The sequence below is a fragment of the Strongylocentrotus purpuratus genome, unplaced genomic scaffold, assembly GCF_000002235.5.
Source record: "Strongylocentrotus purpuratus isolate Spur 01 unplaced genomic scaffold, Spur_5.0 spur5_scaffold_4, whole genome shotgun sequence".
NCBI classification, from domain to species: Eukaryota; Metazoa; Echinodermata; class Echinoidea; order Camarodonta; family Strongylocentrotidae; genus Strongylocentrotus; species Strongylocentrotus purpuratus.
The window spans coordinates 14228433-14246126 of NW_022145610.1; the positions used below are offsets into that span (position 1 = coordinate 14228433).

A 17694-nucleotide genomic window follows, 5' to 3' on the forward strand; every position below is an offset into this window, starting at 1 on the left:
TATCTTGTTATTACATTTTCGCGTCCATTTTGTTTAAATATTTCACACCAAAAGAAAGGTCAATTGCCTATGTTAGCTTTTTCTCTTCAAGGTCCACATACATCTTTGTCAGACAACGATAATTGTTTGGGAGACTTTTTTCTCTTCTAAGTCCATGATTTTGGAAAAGAATTCGGACAAAACAAGATACATTTTTATTTTATTCTTCGTTTGATTTATATATCTATCGTTTTACGAATGTAGTAGTTGCTTTCTTAATTGTCAATAATTTGCATTTAAAAAACTACTTTTATTTGATTTTCCTGTTAATCGCCAAAGATTTATAGAAAAATCTGACAAAATGGAAATAATTTTCTCATCACTTTCATTCCAATAATTGTCATTGAAACTCAATTTACACAGATATCGACGAATGTGCCAGCTATCTCTGTTTGAATGGAGGAGCTTGTATAAAACTCTTTTTCGTTCATATCATAGTTTATACATAGCTGCAACATAATTATACCGAAGCTTTTTGTCATCATTTTATCAACGAACAGAAACAAAACATAAATCATTGTTCATAATTTTACAATGTATGGGACTAAAATATTTCACAATCACATAATAGGAAAATATTACAGCACTACAGTAATGACATTTAAAAAACGACAGCAAGCATTGCTTTTTTCAGAATAAGAGTGAATCCTTAAAACTGAAATTGCGTTTAATATTTCTCAACATATTTTTTATCAGAATAAAAATAATGAGTTTTTTTTAATTAAAACTCAATCTACCCCAAAAAATTCTGTCCCTTCATTTCCTCCTCTCAAACTCCTTGGACTTATTTCCCCTCCCTTTCTTCCCACTCCCCTTTCTTTCCCCTTCTCTCCCCATTTCCTCCCTCTTAATTGACTGTGTTTATAGGGAAAGCTTTTGGAATGGTTTAGATTTTTGTTTTTTGTTTTTTGGGTCGATTAATGTAAACTTCGTGATTAATTACAAACATTTTCTTTTCTCTTACTGTAGTTGAATGTTTCATTGACGAGCAGTGTATGAATGGAGGTTTCTGTAATGTCGCTGGCGATGCATGTACATGCCTTGAGGGATTCACTGGACCTCTCTGTAATACATGTACGTTAGTGGTATTGGGATCTTCGTATTTTTTCAAAGAAGAATTTGCTCTAAAGAATATCATTGTTTATTTAATAAAAGCAAGATTAAGGCTTGCTTTACTTAAAAAAGTGTATTGACATAGGAATGTAATCTGCTTCGACTTTATATATAGCTTACCTGAATCACACGTAATCCTAACTAAATCGGTACACACTCCTCCATTCACACAAGGATTGCTGGCACATTCGTCGATATCTGTATAAATTGAGTTTCAATGACAATCATTGTATTGACGTGACGAGTAAATCATTACGTGTGATTCAGGTAAGCTATATATAAAGTCGAAGCAACTTACATTCCTATATCAATACACTTTTTAAGTTGCTCATTAAGAAATTATACATAAAGATTCAAGAAAAAAAGAAAGAAATATCTAGTCATTGGAGAGGAAAATCTTTTAAAGGTATTTCTTGGTTTAGAGTCAACAGAAGTGAAAGTACAGACAAAAGGTAGAAAGGGTGTTCCATATTTTGGTGCAGCACTGAGAAAAACAATGCTTCTCTTGATTGTTAGTAAGCTTCTGGGGAAACGGGAGTGTATGGCCATTGTTAGACAACGAGCGGTCTAAACTGACACTCTTGAGGCCTACCAGTTAGTATTCTAAGTGGAAAATTTCCCTTATTTTTTCCCCTTCTCAGTCCTCAGTCTTCTCCTCTTTTATCTGCATCCTGATCCTTTCTTGGTTGCTTGATAGTATCGGTAGATTCCAGCCATAGAATTTTAAAAAAACGAAGCAACCCGCAAGCGTATAGCAGCACGAATGCCAACAAAAAAATAATGATTACAATTTTCTGAAAAATCTGAGGCTGGAATATTAATAAATAGAGGAGTATTTATGTTTGAAAAGCTATGTTAGTTGGGTTAGAGTGGCCCTTTAATTGGCAAAAAGATGTAGCATACTAAATGATCAATTGGTTTATGTTATAAAACGTTCACGTTGTGACTTTAACCTCTCACTATATTTAGAGATTGTTATTTTAACTTCCACACCCTCCTCGAAAAAGACTAACATTCTACTTTCACATTTTTAAAATACATCGTTCTGAAATTACAAACCTTTAGTTATCATATTGATTGTTCGTACACTACCATGACTGGCTGATATGACAACAATTGAATGTTGTAGTTTTATCATTATGCATTTTTCGCATTTCCACAAGATGCGTCATTAAATTTTAAGATATTTTCTCTACTCTTTGTAGTTGACTGTACTGGTGACAACCCATGTGCAAACGAAGGTGTCTGTGAGAACGCTGCATGTACATGTGCATCGGGTTTTAGTGGATCTCTCTGCAGCGATGCTAGTAAGATCTTTTAGGATTTTAATCATATTTGATTGTGATTTTTGACCAGCGTATTACTTTACATTGATACATGAACCCCGAAAATCTTTGCCAGAAGTTTCTTCTTCCTTCCAATGAAAGTTATCATTGTTTTGGAATGTCCTATCTCTTCCGAAGACACATGTAACAAGTCAAACATTGAAATCATGTTTTTTTTTGATAGAAAATATGAGGCAACCCTACTTTAAAAGTATGTGATTGACATAATTAATACGTTATTATCATGAACCAAAATACCGTAAAGAAATTACATCATCTCTCTCTATGATGTGAAATGTGTTTACAATAATACTTACGTCTTATCATGGTATAGCTTACATACAGTCTCATTACATGACAAGCGTGACGGTCCTCACAAATGGTCAGTTCAGAAATAGTCTAAATGAGAAGGTTTCGTCTGGTATTGTTTTTCTTTGTGTTGTAGTAGCTCCGTGTAGTACAGGTATAGACATCTATTGTACCATCATTAAGTGCTATCGGGATCCATCTAAATTAGCAATCAGATTATGTTTCAAAAGATGTTAATGTATACTAAATTTGTTTATGTAATGTAATGATACGTTAATATTGTGACTTTGACCTCTTACTATATTTCAAGATTGTAATTTAAACTTTCACACCCTCCTTGAAAAAGGCAAACATTCTACCTTCACAATTTTAAAATACATCGTTCTGAAATTACAAACTGTTAGTTATTATATTGATTGTGCGTACACTACCATGACTGACTGATATGACAACAATTGAATGTTGTAGTTTTATCATTATGCATTTCGCATTTCCACGTGTACATTGCATGCATAAGATTCGTCATCAAATTTTAGGATATTTTCTCTCCTCTTTGTAGTTGACTGTCCTGCTCACAATCCATGTACGAACGGAGGTGTCTGTGAGAACGCTGCATGTACATGTCCATCGGGTTTTAGTGGATCTCTCTGCAGTGATGCTAGTAAGATCTTTTAAGATTTTAATCATATTTGTTTGAAAATACGTTTACCACTTTTGAAATGTCTATCCGCTTTACACTGATTCCAATTTGTCCAAAGAGAATCATCAGATCTCGACTATCAGATACTTTTCTAGAACACCTTTGTTGTATTTACCGAGAGAATTGGATATAGTACATGTATTCTAACTCACTACGAATTTGACTTTTGACCAGCCTATTACTTTACAATGATACATGAACCCCGAAAATCTTTGCCTGAAGTTTCCTCTTCCTACCTATCAAAGTTATCATTGTTTTGGAATGTCCTATTTCTTCGGAAGACACATGTAACAAGTCAAACATTGAAATCATATATATTTATGATAGAAAATATGAGGCAACCCTACGTAAAATGTACTTATTTAGTATGTGAATGACATAATTAATACGTTATAATCATGAACAAAAATACCGTTAAGAAACTACGGCATCTCTCTATGATTTGAAATGTGTTTACAATAATACTTACGTCTTTGCATAGTATATCTTACATACAGCCTCACTACTTTACAAGCGTGACGGTCCTCACAAATAGTCAATTAAACACTAGATAGTCTAAATGAGAATGTTTCGTTTGGTATTAATTTTTCTTTGTGTGGTTAAGGTAGGGAATCTATTGTACCATCATTAATGTGAATGACATATTTAATACGTTATAATCATGAACCAAAATACCGCAAAGAAATTAAATTATCTCTCTATGATTTGAAATGTGTTTACAATAATACCTACGTCTTTGCTTAGTATAGCTTACATACAGCCAGGGGCGTCGCTAGACCTTTTTCAGTGTGGGGGGGGGGGGTGTAGAAGCCAACGATTACCGACAAAACTAGCCATCAATTACCGACAAAATTAAATGTCCCAATATGTACAAATCTAACCCTATAAACCCGGGGCCGAAGGCTAAATTGTTTTTCCTATGGACTATGTATAGTACTTGCGTATGCGCAAATGGTCGTTTTCCTTGATGACATAAATAAATGTTCTCGACTTTTAATCCTTATTTGAATTCAGTTCTCCCGCTCCCGCGCAAAGCGCGGAAGTTTTGACGTTTTATTGAATTATTTGAGAAAGTAGACGATTCGTTGAACCGTGCTCGACTCTTAATCCTTGTCTGAATGAAGTTTCTCCCCCTCCCGCGCGAAGCGCGGAAGCTTTGACGTTTCATTAAATAATGAGAAAAAGCAGACGATTCGGTGTACTGTTCTCGACTCTTAATCCTTATCTGAATTCAGTTCTCCCACTCCCGCGCGAAGCGCGGAAGTTTTGACGTTTTATTAAATTATTAGAGAAAGTAGACGATTAATTGAACCGTGCTCGACTCTTAATCCTTGTCTGAATGAAGCTTCCCTCCCTAGATCCGCCACTGGTACTCATTGTCATTGAAAGAACTAAAATACAGACCATCTCATACTTATTCACAATTACCATTGGCTCGTTACAGTCACCTGTACCGATGACGCGGATTGTCAGAACGGAGAGACTTGTGTATCGGGTACGTGCACCTGTCCAGCTGGTTCAACCTGTGACGGAGGTAAGATTTCTTCAAACCTCCTACCTTTCAACTCCGGGTTCGCATCTCCATTCGATCACCAATGAAAAGTCCATTGTTAATTTTAGTTCAAAGGCCTTTATTTGTTGATTCAAAGCGTGGAACTGACGAACAAACTTTGCTCTAAGAATCATTCATCTTCCTAAATAACAAAAGTGTGAAACTGCTCAATGAATGTCAATGACGAAAGTAAACACAGTTTACTTTGTCCTGAAGTTATGTTCATATCTATAAAAAAAAACGGGACAGTGACTCGGTTTGAAACTTTGAACTCAACAGTATAATGACGTTGTAGTCGTCTTAATTCATCATCACAACAGTCGTTATCAATACAGTTATCTTCATGATTATCACCATCATCATCGTGTTCAGGATCTTTTTAGTCGTTCTCATCAGGGGCGGATCCAGCCGGCAGCAGGGGAGGGCGGCCAATTCGTGAGAAAATATTAAATGGAGAAACAGCCAGCCACTGAATAATGTTGCCCCCCCCCCAAAAAAAAAGGAGAACACAACCCCCTACACCCGTGAGCACCAGGGGAGTGGAACCGTCTTCAAATAAAGGTAACATTAATGTGTTTTACCGGTTTTCTCCCCAGGGGAGGGGGCCCTTGCCCCCGGGCCCCCTCCCTGGATCCGCCACTGGTTCTTATTGTCATTGAAATAACTTAAATACAGACCTTCTCATACTTATTCACATTTATCATTCGCTCGTTACAGTCACCTGTACCGATGACGCGGGTTGTCAGAACGGAGAGACTTGTGTTTCGAGTTCGTGCACCTGTCCCACTGGTTCAAGCTGTGGCGAAGGTAAGATTTCTTCAAACCTCCCACCTCTCAACTCAGGCTTTGCATCTCCATTCGATCAACAATGAAAAGTCACAAGGTTAATTTTAGTTCAATGGCCTTTATTTGTTGATTCAAAGCGAGGAATTGACGAACAAACTTGCTCTAAGAATCATTCATCTTCCAAAATAACAAAAGTGTGAATCAAGCTATAAATGATCAAAAAGGAGATTGTTGAAAACTATAGGTCCCCAATAACACTGAGTGGGGGAGGGGGCTCTACATCAGTCGTGAACGCATGGGTGGGTGTTTTAGTGGTTAAACCCCCTTCCCTTTTCTCTCTTTTTTGCTCAATGTTGGGGGAGAGGTCGTACTGCATAAAAAAAAAATGCTCCTTTATCGAAGATATTGGTCGACGCGACGTTCGTATTTGCAGGGGCAAAAAGAAAAGAAAAAAAAAGGTGGCCTCAAGAGATCACAACCCCCTTCCCCCATGAGCACCAGGGGATGGGGACCGTTTTCAAATAAAGGTATCATTAACGTGTTTTTACCCGTTCCCCCCCCCCCCTCCCACGGGCCCCCTCCCTGGATCCGCCACTGGTACTCATTGTCATTGAAAGAACTAAAATACAGACCATCTCATACTTGTTCACAATTACCATTGGCTCGTTACAGTCACCTGCACCACTGACGCGGAATGTCAAAACGGAGAGATTTGTGTTGCGAATACGTGCACCTGTCCAGATGGTTCAACCTGTGACGGAGGTAAGATTTCTTCAAACCTCCTACCTTTCAACTCAGGTTTCGCATCTCCATTCGATCACCAATGAAAAGTCACAATGTTAATTTTAGTTCAATGGCCTTTATTTGTTGATTCAAAGCGAGGAACTGACAAACAAACTTTGCTCTAAGAATCATTCATCTTCCATAATAACAAAAGTGTGAATCAAGCTATAGTTTTGATCAAAAAGGAGTTTGTTGAAAACTGTAAGTCTCACTAACACTGAATCTGGGGCTCTACATTAGTGGCGAACGCGTGGGTGTGGGTGTTTTAGGGGTTAAACCCCTCTCCTTTTTTTACCTCTTTTTTTTGCTCAAGGGTGGGGGAGGGGTCGTGCTGCATAACAAAAAAAAAATAATGCTCCTTAACCCCCGCCCCCTCCCTATTTTTTTTTTGCTCAAGGGTGGGGGAGGGGTCGTGCTGCATAACAAAAATTAATGCTCCTTAACCCCCTCTCCCCCCCCCCCCTCCCCCAAACTGAGCGAAATATTGCTCGACGCGATTTTTCGTATTTGCAGGGGCAAACAAAAATCAAAATATTTAGTGGTCAAAATAGATCACAACCCCCTACACCCGTGAGCACCAGGGGAGTGGAACCGTCTTCAAATAAAGGTAACATTAATGTGTTTTTACCTGTTTTTTCCCTAGGGGAGGGGGCCCTTGCCCCCGGGCCCCCTCCCTGGATCCGCCACTGGTTTTCATTGTCATTGAAAGAACTAAAATACAGACCATCTAAAACTTGTTCACAATTATCATTGGCTCGTTAAAGGCACCTGTACCGATGACGCGGAATGTCAGAACGGAGAGACTTGTGTATCGGGTACGTGCATCTGTCCAGATGGTTCAACCTGTGACGTAGGTAAGATTACTTCAAACCTCCTACCTTTCAACTCAGGCTTTGCATCTCCATTCGATCACCAATGAAAAGTCACAAGGTTAATTTTAGTTCAATGGCCTTTATTTGTTCATACAAAGCAAGGAACTGACGAACAAACTTTGCTCTAAGAAGCATTCATCTTCTAAGATAACAAAAGTGTGAATCAAGCTACAGTTTTGATCAAAAAGGAGATTGTTGAAAACTGTAAGTCTTCAATAACACTGAGTCGGGGGCTCTACATCAGTCGCGAACGCATGGGTGGGAGGGTATTTTGGAGGTTAAACCCCGTCACTTTTTCCTTTGTTGCTCAAGGGTGGGGAAGGGAACGTGCTGAATAAAAAAAAAGAATTAATGCTCCTTTATCCCCTCCCCCCTCCCCCCAGCTGGTTGGAATAGTCGACGCGATGTTCGTATTTGTAGGGGCAACAAAAAATTACAAAAAATAGTAGTCACAAGAGATTACAATCCCCTTCCCCCCATTAGCACCAGGGGAGGGGAACTGTCTTCAAATAAATGTAAAATTAACGTGTTTCTAGCTGTTTTTCCCCCGGGCCCCCTCCCTGGATCCGCCACTGGTTCTCATTGTCATTGAAAGAACTAAAATACAGACCATCTCATACTTGTTCACAATTACCATTGGCTCGTTACAGTCACCTGTACAGAAAACGCGGATTGTCAGAACGGAGAGACTTGTGTTTCGAATACGTGCACCTGTCCAGTTGGTCAATGAATGTCAATGACGACAGTAAACCGTTTTTACTCTGTCCTGAAGTTATGTTCATATCTATAAAAAAAAAAAAAAAACGGAACAGCGACTTGGTTTGAAACTTAGAACTCAATAGTATAAACCTGGTATAATGACATTGTAATCGTCTTAATTCACCATCCCCACAGTTTTTATCAATACAGTTATCTTCATGATTATCACCATCATCATCATCGTGTTCAGGTTCTTTTTAGCCGTTCTCATCAGGGGCGGATCCAGCCGGCGGCAGGGGAAGGGGCCCAATTCGTGAGAAAATATTTAATGGCGAAACAGACAGCCAGTGAAAAATTTTGCCCTCCCACAAAAATGGAGATCACAACCTCCTTTCCCCTAGAGCAACAGGGGAGGGGAACCGTCTTCAAATAAAGGTAAAATAAATTAACGTGTTTTTAGCTGTTTTTCTCCCAAGGGAGGGGGCCCTTGCCCCCCGAGCCCCCTTACTAGAACCGCCACTGGTTCTTATTGTCATTGAAAGAACTTTGATACAGACCATCTCATACTTATTCACAATTATCATTGGCTCGTTACAGTCACCTGTACCGATGACGCGGAATGTCAGAACGGTGAGACTTGTGTATCGGGTACGTGCACCTGTCCAGCTGGTTCAACCTGTGCCGAAGGTAAGATTTCTTCAAACCTCCTACCTTTCAACTCAGGCTTCGCATTTCCATTCGATCACCAATGAAAAGTCACAATATTTATTTTAGTTCTATGGCCTTTATTAGTTGATTCAAAGCGAGGAAACTGACGAACAAACTTTGCTCTAAGAATCTTTCATCTTCCCAAATAATAAAAGTGTGAAACTGCTCAATGATGGTCAATGACGACACTTACCCGTTTTTATTTTGTCCTGAAGTTATGTTCATTTCTATGAAAAAAAACAGGATGGCGACTCGGTTCGAAACTTAGAACTGCATAGTACAAAGCTAGTATAATGACATTGTAGTCGTCTTAATTCATCATCACCACAGTCGTTATCAATACAGTTATCTTCATGATAATCACAATCATCATCGTGTTCAGGTTCTTTCTAGTCGTTCTCATAAGAGGCGGATCCCGCCGGTGGCAGGGGAGTAGGCCCAATTCGTGAGAAAATATTTAACAGCGAAACAGCAAGCCAGTGAATAATTTTGCCCTCCCCCAAAATGGAGATCACAACCTCCTTTCCCCTAGAGCAACAGGGGAGGGGAACCGTCTTCAAATAAAGGTAAAATAAATTAACGTGTTTTTAGCTGTTTTTCTCCCAAGGGAGGGGGCCCTTGCCCCCCGAGCCCCCTTACTAGAACCGCCACTGGTTCTTATTGTCATTGAAAGAACTTTGATACAGACCATCTCATACTTATTCACAATTATCATTGGCTCGTTACAGGCACCTGTATATATGACGCGGATTGTCAGAACGGAGAGAATTGTGTATCGGGTACGTGCACCTGTCCAGCTGGTTTAACCTGTGACGTAGGTAGGATTTCTTCAAAGCTCCTACCTTTTAACTCAGGCTTCGCATTTCCATTCGATCACCAATGAAAAGTCACAATATTTATTTTAGTTCTATGGCCTTTATAAGTTGCTTCAAAGCGAGGAAACTGACGAACAAACTTTGCTCTTAGAATCATTCCATCTTCCGAATAACAGAAGTGTGAATCAAGCTACAGTGTCGATCAAAAAGGAGATTGTTCTAAACTGTAAGTCTCCAATAACACTGAGTGGGGGGTTCTACATCAGTTGCAAACGCATGGATGGGGTGGGTGTTTTGGGGGTTAAAGCCCCACTTCCTTTTTTTTTTTGCTCAAGGGTCGGGGAGGGGTCGTGCTGCATAATTAAAACCAAAAAAATGCTACTTTACCACCTCCCCCCCCCCCCCCCACCTGACTGAAATATTCGTCGACGAGATATTCGTATTTGCAGGGGGCAAAAAAAAAATTAAAAAATTCGTGGGCACAAGAGATCCCAACCCCCTTCCCCATGAGCACCAGGGGAGGGGAACCGTCTTTAAATAAAGGTAACATTAAAATGTTTTTACCTGTTTTTTTCTCAAAGGGGTCGAGGGGCTCTCCCCCCCCCCCCCCGCCGGGTCCCCTCCCTGGATCCGCCACTGGTTCTCATTGTCATTGAAAGAACTAAAATACAGACCATCTTATACTTGTTCACAATTATCATTGGCTCGTTACAGGCACCTGTATATATGACGCGGATTGTCAGAACGGAGAGACTTGTGTTTCGAATACGTGCACCTGTCCAGCTGGTTCAACCTGTGACGAAGGTAAGATTTCTTCAAACCTCCTACCTTTCAACTCAGGCTTCGCATTTCCATTCGATCACCAATGAAAAGTCACAATATTTATTTTAGTTCTATGGCCTTTATTAGTTGATTCAAAGCTAAGAACTGACGAACAAACTTTGCTCTTAGAATCATTCCATCTTCCGAAATAACAGAAGTGTGAATCAAGCTACAGTGTCGATCAAAAAGGAGATTGTTCTAAACTGTAAGTCTCCAATAACACTGAGTGGGGGGTTCTACATCAGTTGCAAACGCATGGATGGGGTGGGCGTTTTGGGGGTTAAAGCCCCACTTCCTTTTTTTTTTTTTTTGCTCAAGGGTCGGGGAGGGGTCGTGCTGCATAATTAAAACCAAAAAAATGCTACTTTACCCCCACCCCCCCCCCCCCACCTGACTGAAATATTCGTCGACGAGATGTTCGTATTTGCAGGGGGCAAAAAAAAATTAAAAAATTCGTGGGCACAAGAGATCCCAACCCCCTTCCCCCATGAGCACCAGGGTGGGGGAACCGTCTTTAAATAAAGGTAACATTAAAGTGTTTTTACCTGTTTTTTCTCAAAGGGGTCGACGGGCTCTTCCCCCCCCCCCCCCCCCCGCCGGGTCCCCTCCCTGGATCCGCCACTGGTTCTCATTGTCATTGAAAGAACTAAAATACAGACCATCTTATACTTGTTCACAATAATCATTGGCTCGTTACAGGCACCTGTATATATGACGCGGATTGTCAGAACGGAGAGACTTGTGTTTCGAATACGTGCACCTGTCCAGCTGGTTCAACCTGTGACGAAGGTAAGATTTCTTCAAACCTCCTACCTTTCAACTCAGGCTTCGCATTTCCATTCGATCACCAATGAAAAGTCACAATATTTATTTTAGTTCTATGGCCTTTATTAGTTGATTCAAAGCTAAGAACTGACGAACAAACTTTGCTCTTAGAATCATTCCATCTTCCGAAATAACAGAAGTGTGAATCAAGCTACAGTGTCGATCAAAAAGGAGATTGTTCTAAACTGTAAGTCTCCAATAACAATGAGTGGGGGGTTCTACATCAGTTGCAAACGCATGGATGGGGTGGGCGTTTTGGGGGTTAAAGCCCCACTTCCTTTTTTTTTTTTTTTTGCTCAAGGGTCGGGGAGGGGTCGTGCTGCATAATTAAAACAAAAAAAATGCTACTTTACCCCCACCCCCCCCCCCCCCCACCTGACTGAAATATTCGTCGACGAGATGTTCGTATTTGCAGGGGGCAAAAAAAAATTAAAAAATTCGTGGGCACAAGAGATCCCAACCCCCTTCCCCCATGAGCACCAGGGGAGGGGAACCGTCTTTAAATAAAGGTAACATTAAAGTGTTTTTACCTGTTTTTTCTCAAAGGGGTCGAGGGGCTCTTCCCCCCCCCCCCCCCCGCCGGGTCCCCTCCCTGGATCGGCCACTGGTTCTTATTATCATTGAAAGAACTTAAATACAGACCATCTCATACTTGTTCACAATTATCATTGGCTCGTTACAGGCACCTGTATATATGACGCGGATTGTCAGAACGGAGAGACTTGTGTTTCGAATACGTGCACCTGTCCAGCTGGTTCAACCTGTGATGAAGGTAAGATTTCTTCAAACCTCCTACCTTTCAATTTAGGCTTCGCATTTCCATTCGATCACCAATGAAAAGTCACAATATTTATTTTAGTTCTAAGGCCTTTATTAGTTGATTCAAAGCGAGGAACTGACGAACAAACTTTGCTCTAAGAATCATTCATCTTCCTAAATAACAAAAGTGTGAAACTGCTCAATGAATGTCAATGACGAAAGTAAACTGTTTTACTTTGTCCTGAAGTTATGTTCATATCTATAAAAAAATAAAAGGGGACAGCGACTCGGTTTGAAACTTAGAACTTGATAATATAAACTTCGGATAATGACATTGTAGTCGTCTTAATTCATCATCACCACAGTCGTTATCAATACAGTTATCTTCATAATTATCACTATCATCGTCGTGTTCAGGTTCTTTTAATCGTTCTCATCAGGGGCGGATCCAGCCGGCAGCAGGGGAGGGGGCCCAATTTGTGAGAAAATATTAAAAGGCGAAACAGCCAGCCACTGAATAATGTTGCCCCCCCCCCCCCAAAAAAAGGAGATCACAACCCCCTTTCCCCTTGAGCACCAGGGGAGGGAGCCCGTCTTCAAATAATGGTAAAATTAACGTGTTTTTACCTGTTTTAACCCCATGGGAGGAGTCCCGTGCCCCCGGACCCCTCCCTGGATCCGCCACTGGTTCTCATTGTCATTGAAATAACTTAAATACAGACCATCTCATACTTGTTCACAATTATCATTGGCTCGTTACAGTCACCTGTACCGATGACGCGGATTGTCAGAACGCAGAGATTTGTGAATCGGGTACGTGCACCTGTCCAGCTGGTTCAAGCTGTGGCGTAGGTAAGATTTCTTCACACCTCCTACCTTTCAACTCAGGCTTCGCATCTCCATTCGATCACCAATGAACAAACTTTGCTCTAAGAATCATTCCATCTTCCAAAATAACAAAAGTGTGAATTAAGCTACAGTGTGGATCAAAAAGGAGAATGTTAAAAACTGTATGTCTCCAATAACACTGAATCGGGGGCTCTACATCAGTCGCGAACGCATGGGTGGGAGGGTGTTTTGGGGTTTAAACCCCCCTCACTTTTTTTTTCCTCAAGGGTTTGGGAGGGGTCGTGCTGCATAACAAAAAAAATATCGCTCTGTTACCCCCTTCCCTCCCCCCCCCCCCAAATGAGCGAAATATTGATCAACGCAATTTTCCCATTTACTGGGGCAAACAATTTTTGTTTAAGTGGTCACAATCTCTGGTTATCAAGATTTGTTTTAGGGTACGATAAGATTGGCATATTTCATTTCGATAATAACGATTCAACTTTTGGCGCTGAGGTGTCTTAAAACTCAGACCTTGCTACTAAATTGTATATTTCACCCCAAAAGAAAGGTCAATTGCCTATGTTAGCTTTTTCTCTTCAAGGTCCACATACATCTTTGTCAGACAACGATAATTGTTTGGGAGACTTTTTCCACTTCTGAGTCCATGATTTTGGAAAAGAATTCGGACAAAACAAAATACAATTATATTGTATTCTTCGTTTGATTTATTTATCAATCGTTTTACAAATGTAGTAGTTGCTTTCTCAATTGTCAATAATTTGCATTTAAAAACTACTTGTATTCGATTTTTCTGTTAATCGCCAAAGATTTATAGAAAAATCTGACAAAATGGAAATGATTTTCTCATCACGTTCATTTATACAATGATTGTCATTGAAACTCAATTTACACAGATATCGATGAATGTGACAGCTTTCCCTGTTCGAATGGAGGAGCGTGTATTAAACTCTTTTTCGTTCATATCATAGTTTATACATAACTGCATCATAATTATACCAAAGCTTTTTTTCATCATTTTATAAACGAACATAAACAAAAAATACATCGTTGTTCATAAATTTACGATGTATGGGACTAAAATATTTCACAATCACATAATAGGAAAATATTACCGCACTACAGTAATGGCATATAAAAAACGAGAAAAAGCATTGCTTTTTTTCAGAATAAGAGTGAATCCTCCAAACAAAAATTGAGTTTAATATATCTCAACATATTTTTTAACAGAATCAAAATTATGAGTTTTTTTTATTAAAAGACAATCTACTCCAAATCCTGTCCCTTCACCTCCTCCTCTCTAACTCGTTGGACATATTTCTCCTCCCCTTGTTCCCACTCCCCTTCCCCTTTCATGTACCCTCCCCCCCCCCCCTCCTCCCTTATACTTGACAGTATGGATAGGGAAAGCTTTTCGAACGGATCGGTCGAGATCGATCAGTGTACATTTTGTTTTTAATCAAAAGACATTTTCTTTTCTCTTTGTAGAATTCTGTTCTAGTGACGATCAGTGTCTGAATGGAGGTAACTGTAATGCCGATGGGAATGCATGCGAATGCCTTGAAGGATTCACTGGAGCTGTGTGTAATTGTACGTTAGTGCTTTTTGGACCTTCGTATTGTTTCAAAGAAGAATTTTGCTCTAAAGAATATCAGTGTTTACTTAATAAAAGCAAGATTAAGACCATGACTAACTCATATCGTGATTTCCACCTCTTAATACATTTCAATATCGTTATTGCAACTGCAACCCCCCTCTCGAGATTTTAATAACGAAGGTGAAAAAGTCTACTCACCTTCTCATTTCACAATCGTACACCTTTTTCAATTTTATGTTTTTTTGTGGTATTCCTTGGTTTATTTCTCAAAACTCGAACCCTTTTTCGTTCATATCATAGTTTATACAAAACTGCATCATAATTATACCAAAGCTTTTTATAATCATTTTTATAAACGAACATAAACACAACATAAAACATTGTTTATAATTTCACAATGTATGGGACTAACATATTTCACAATCACATAATAGGAAAATATTACCGCACTACAGTAATGACATTTAAAAAGCGAGGGCAATCATTGCTTTTTCAGAATAAGAGTGAATCCTTAAAACTTAAAAATTGAGTTTAATATTTCTCAACATATTACTTTACAGAATAAAATTATGAGTTTTTCTTTCATTAAAACACAATCTACCCCCAAGACCCTGTCCCTTCACCTCCTCCTCCCTAACTCCTTGGACTTATTTCCCCCTCCCCTTCTTCCCACTCCCCTTCTTCTTTCACATTTTGGTGCGGTACTGAGAAAAACATTTCTTCTCTTGATTCTGAGAAGGCATCTGGGGAAATAAGAGTGCATGGCCATTAGTAGAGCAGACTTGCTATTGTGGTAGGGTATGATAGAAGTGGCATATTTAATTGCAATAACAACTATTCAACTTTTGGCGCTAAGGTGTCTTAAATTCAGACCTTATTACATTTCTGCGTAAACTTTGTTTATATATTTCTGCCTCAAAGGAAAGATCAATTGCCTTTTTTACCTTTTTTTTCTACAAGACCACATCAAACTTTATCAGAAAACGATAAATGTTTTTGGACTTTTTTTCTTGTTCTGGGTCCATGATTTTGGAAAAAAATTCGAACAAAACAAGATATATTTCGATTGTTTACTTCATTTGATTTATTTATCAATAGTTTTACAAATGAAGAAGTTGCTTACTCAATTGTCACTAATTTGCATTTAAAAAACAATTGTTATTTGGTTTTCCTGTTAGTCACCAAAAGTTGATGGACAAACCTTTCAAAATGGAAATATATTTCTCGTCACGTTCATTCCAATGATTGTCATTGAAACTCACTTCACACAGATATCGACGGATGTGCCAGCAATCCCTGTTTCAATGGAGGAACGTGTAACAATCTAGTTGACAGCTTCACCTGCGACTGTGTTGATGGCTATGATGGGATTACGTGTGATTCAGGTGAGCTATATATAAAGTCGAAACAGATTACAATTCTATATCCATACACCTTTTAAGTGTAGCACAATCCAAAAGATATATTACATGTTGCTCATTGAGAAATTATACATAAAGATTCAAGAAAAAAGAAAGAAATATCTAGTTAGTGGAGAGGAATATTATTTAAAGGTATTTCTTAACTTAAGAGTCAACAGAAGTGAAATACAGACACAAGATGGAAAGGGTGTTCCATATTTTGGTGCATAACTGAGAAAAACATTGCTTGTCTTGATTATGAGTAGGAACCTGCGAAAAAGGGAGTGCGCGGCCATTAGTGGAGCAGAGTTGATAATGTGGTTCCCACAGCGATCTCTGTTTATGAAGATTTGTTTTAGGGTATGATAAGAGTGGCATATTTCATAAAGATAATAAATATTCCACTTTTGGCGCTAAGGTGTCTTAAAACTCAGTCCTTGTTATAACATTTCCGCGTCCATTTTGTTTATATATTTTACCCCAAAAGGAAAGATCAATTGCCTTTCGTAGCTTTTTTTTCTACTTCTAAGTCCATTATTTCGGGGAAAATTTCGAACAAAACAAGATAGATTTTGATTGTTTACTTCATTTGATTTATTTATCAATAGTTCAGCAAATGACGAAGTTGCTTTCTCAATTGTCACTAATTTGCATTTAAAAAACTTTGTTCTTGTTTTGGTTTTCCTGTTAGTCGCCAAAGGTTTATAGAAAAATCTGTCAAAATGGAAATGATTTTCTCGTCACGTTCATTCCAATGATTGTCATTGAATCTCAATTCACACAGATATCGACGAATGTGCCAGCTATCCCTGTCTGAATGGAGGAACGTGTAACAATCTAATTGACAGCTTCACCTGTGACTGTGTTGATGGCTATGATGGGATGACGTGTGATTCAGGTAAGCTTTATATAAAGTCGGAGCAGATTACATTCCTATATTAATATACTTTTTAAGTAAAGCAAAATCCAAAAATAATATTGCATGTTGCTCATTGAGAAATGGGAAATCACTTTGACGAATTACGTGATACGTATGCACAAGTTTCACATATTGAAAAACGCATTTTCACGATTTCATATCATCATATAAAATATTCTCCTCCCATAATATGGTCTATTCAAATGTCAAGTTTCAACTGTCTAGCATTGATGATTATGGATCTATGGAAGAAAGAGCGAAACAATATGACAATTGACCCTGTACCATAACCAGTTACACCTTTGACCCTAATTGACATAAAGAATAATGCATTTTCAAAATTTCATCTCATTTTATAAAATACTCCACCCGTCATGTTCTATCAAAATGTCTCAGCAGCTTAGTATCAACCGTCTCTTGTCAGATAGTCACAAACGGGAGGGTACCCGTGATAAAATCAAATATTAAAACAAAAAATCCAAAACAAAATTGACTACCGGGAATCGAACGTGTGTCGCCGGAATAGCAGGCAAGTGCTTTAACCAATATACCTTAATAATTCTCATAAACTCTACATGCAAAGCTGACGAACGGCCTTGTCATAATCCCAATTCAACTTTCAATTGAAAATGTTGACATGACCCCAACATTTGATCAAAAAACAAAAGGCAGATTGCATATAGCTTAAAATCTCAGTTATATCATAGCAAATTTGGGGAAAACATAGAGCAAAAATACTGCTCAAAGAACAATGATATGTAGATTCATGATGTGAACGAAATTCACCGTCCATAGACAAAACACGCAAATTAAGAAAATTCT

The 17694-nt window shown here is 38.8% G+C and overlaps 1 protein-coding gene across 1 annotated transcript in view; it reads left to right on the top strand.

Moving 5' to 3' along the window:
• Positions 1-8205: 8205 nt before the first annotated feature.
• The window catches only part of LOC100889158, a 31071-nt gene continuing 21582 nt past the window's right edge, over positions 8206-17694 (top strand). Inside the window, exons 1-9 of the mRNA XM_030997161.1 lie at positions 8206-8224; positions 8776-8865; positions 10416-10505; positions 11223-11312; positions 12031-12120; positions 12870-12959; positions 14445-14546; positions 15825-15938; positions 16738-16851. Coding sequence (XP_030853021.1) covers positions 8206-8224; positions 8776-8865; positions 10416-10505; positions 11223-11312; positions 12031-12120; positions 12870-12959; positions 14445-14546; positions 15825-15938; positions 16738-16851 — 799 coding nt within the window. The remainder of the gene's footprint in view (positions 8225-8775; positions 8866-10415; positions 10506-11222; positions 11313-12030; positions 12121-12869; positions 12960-14444; positions 14547-15824; positions 15939-16737; positions 16852-17694) is intronic.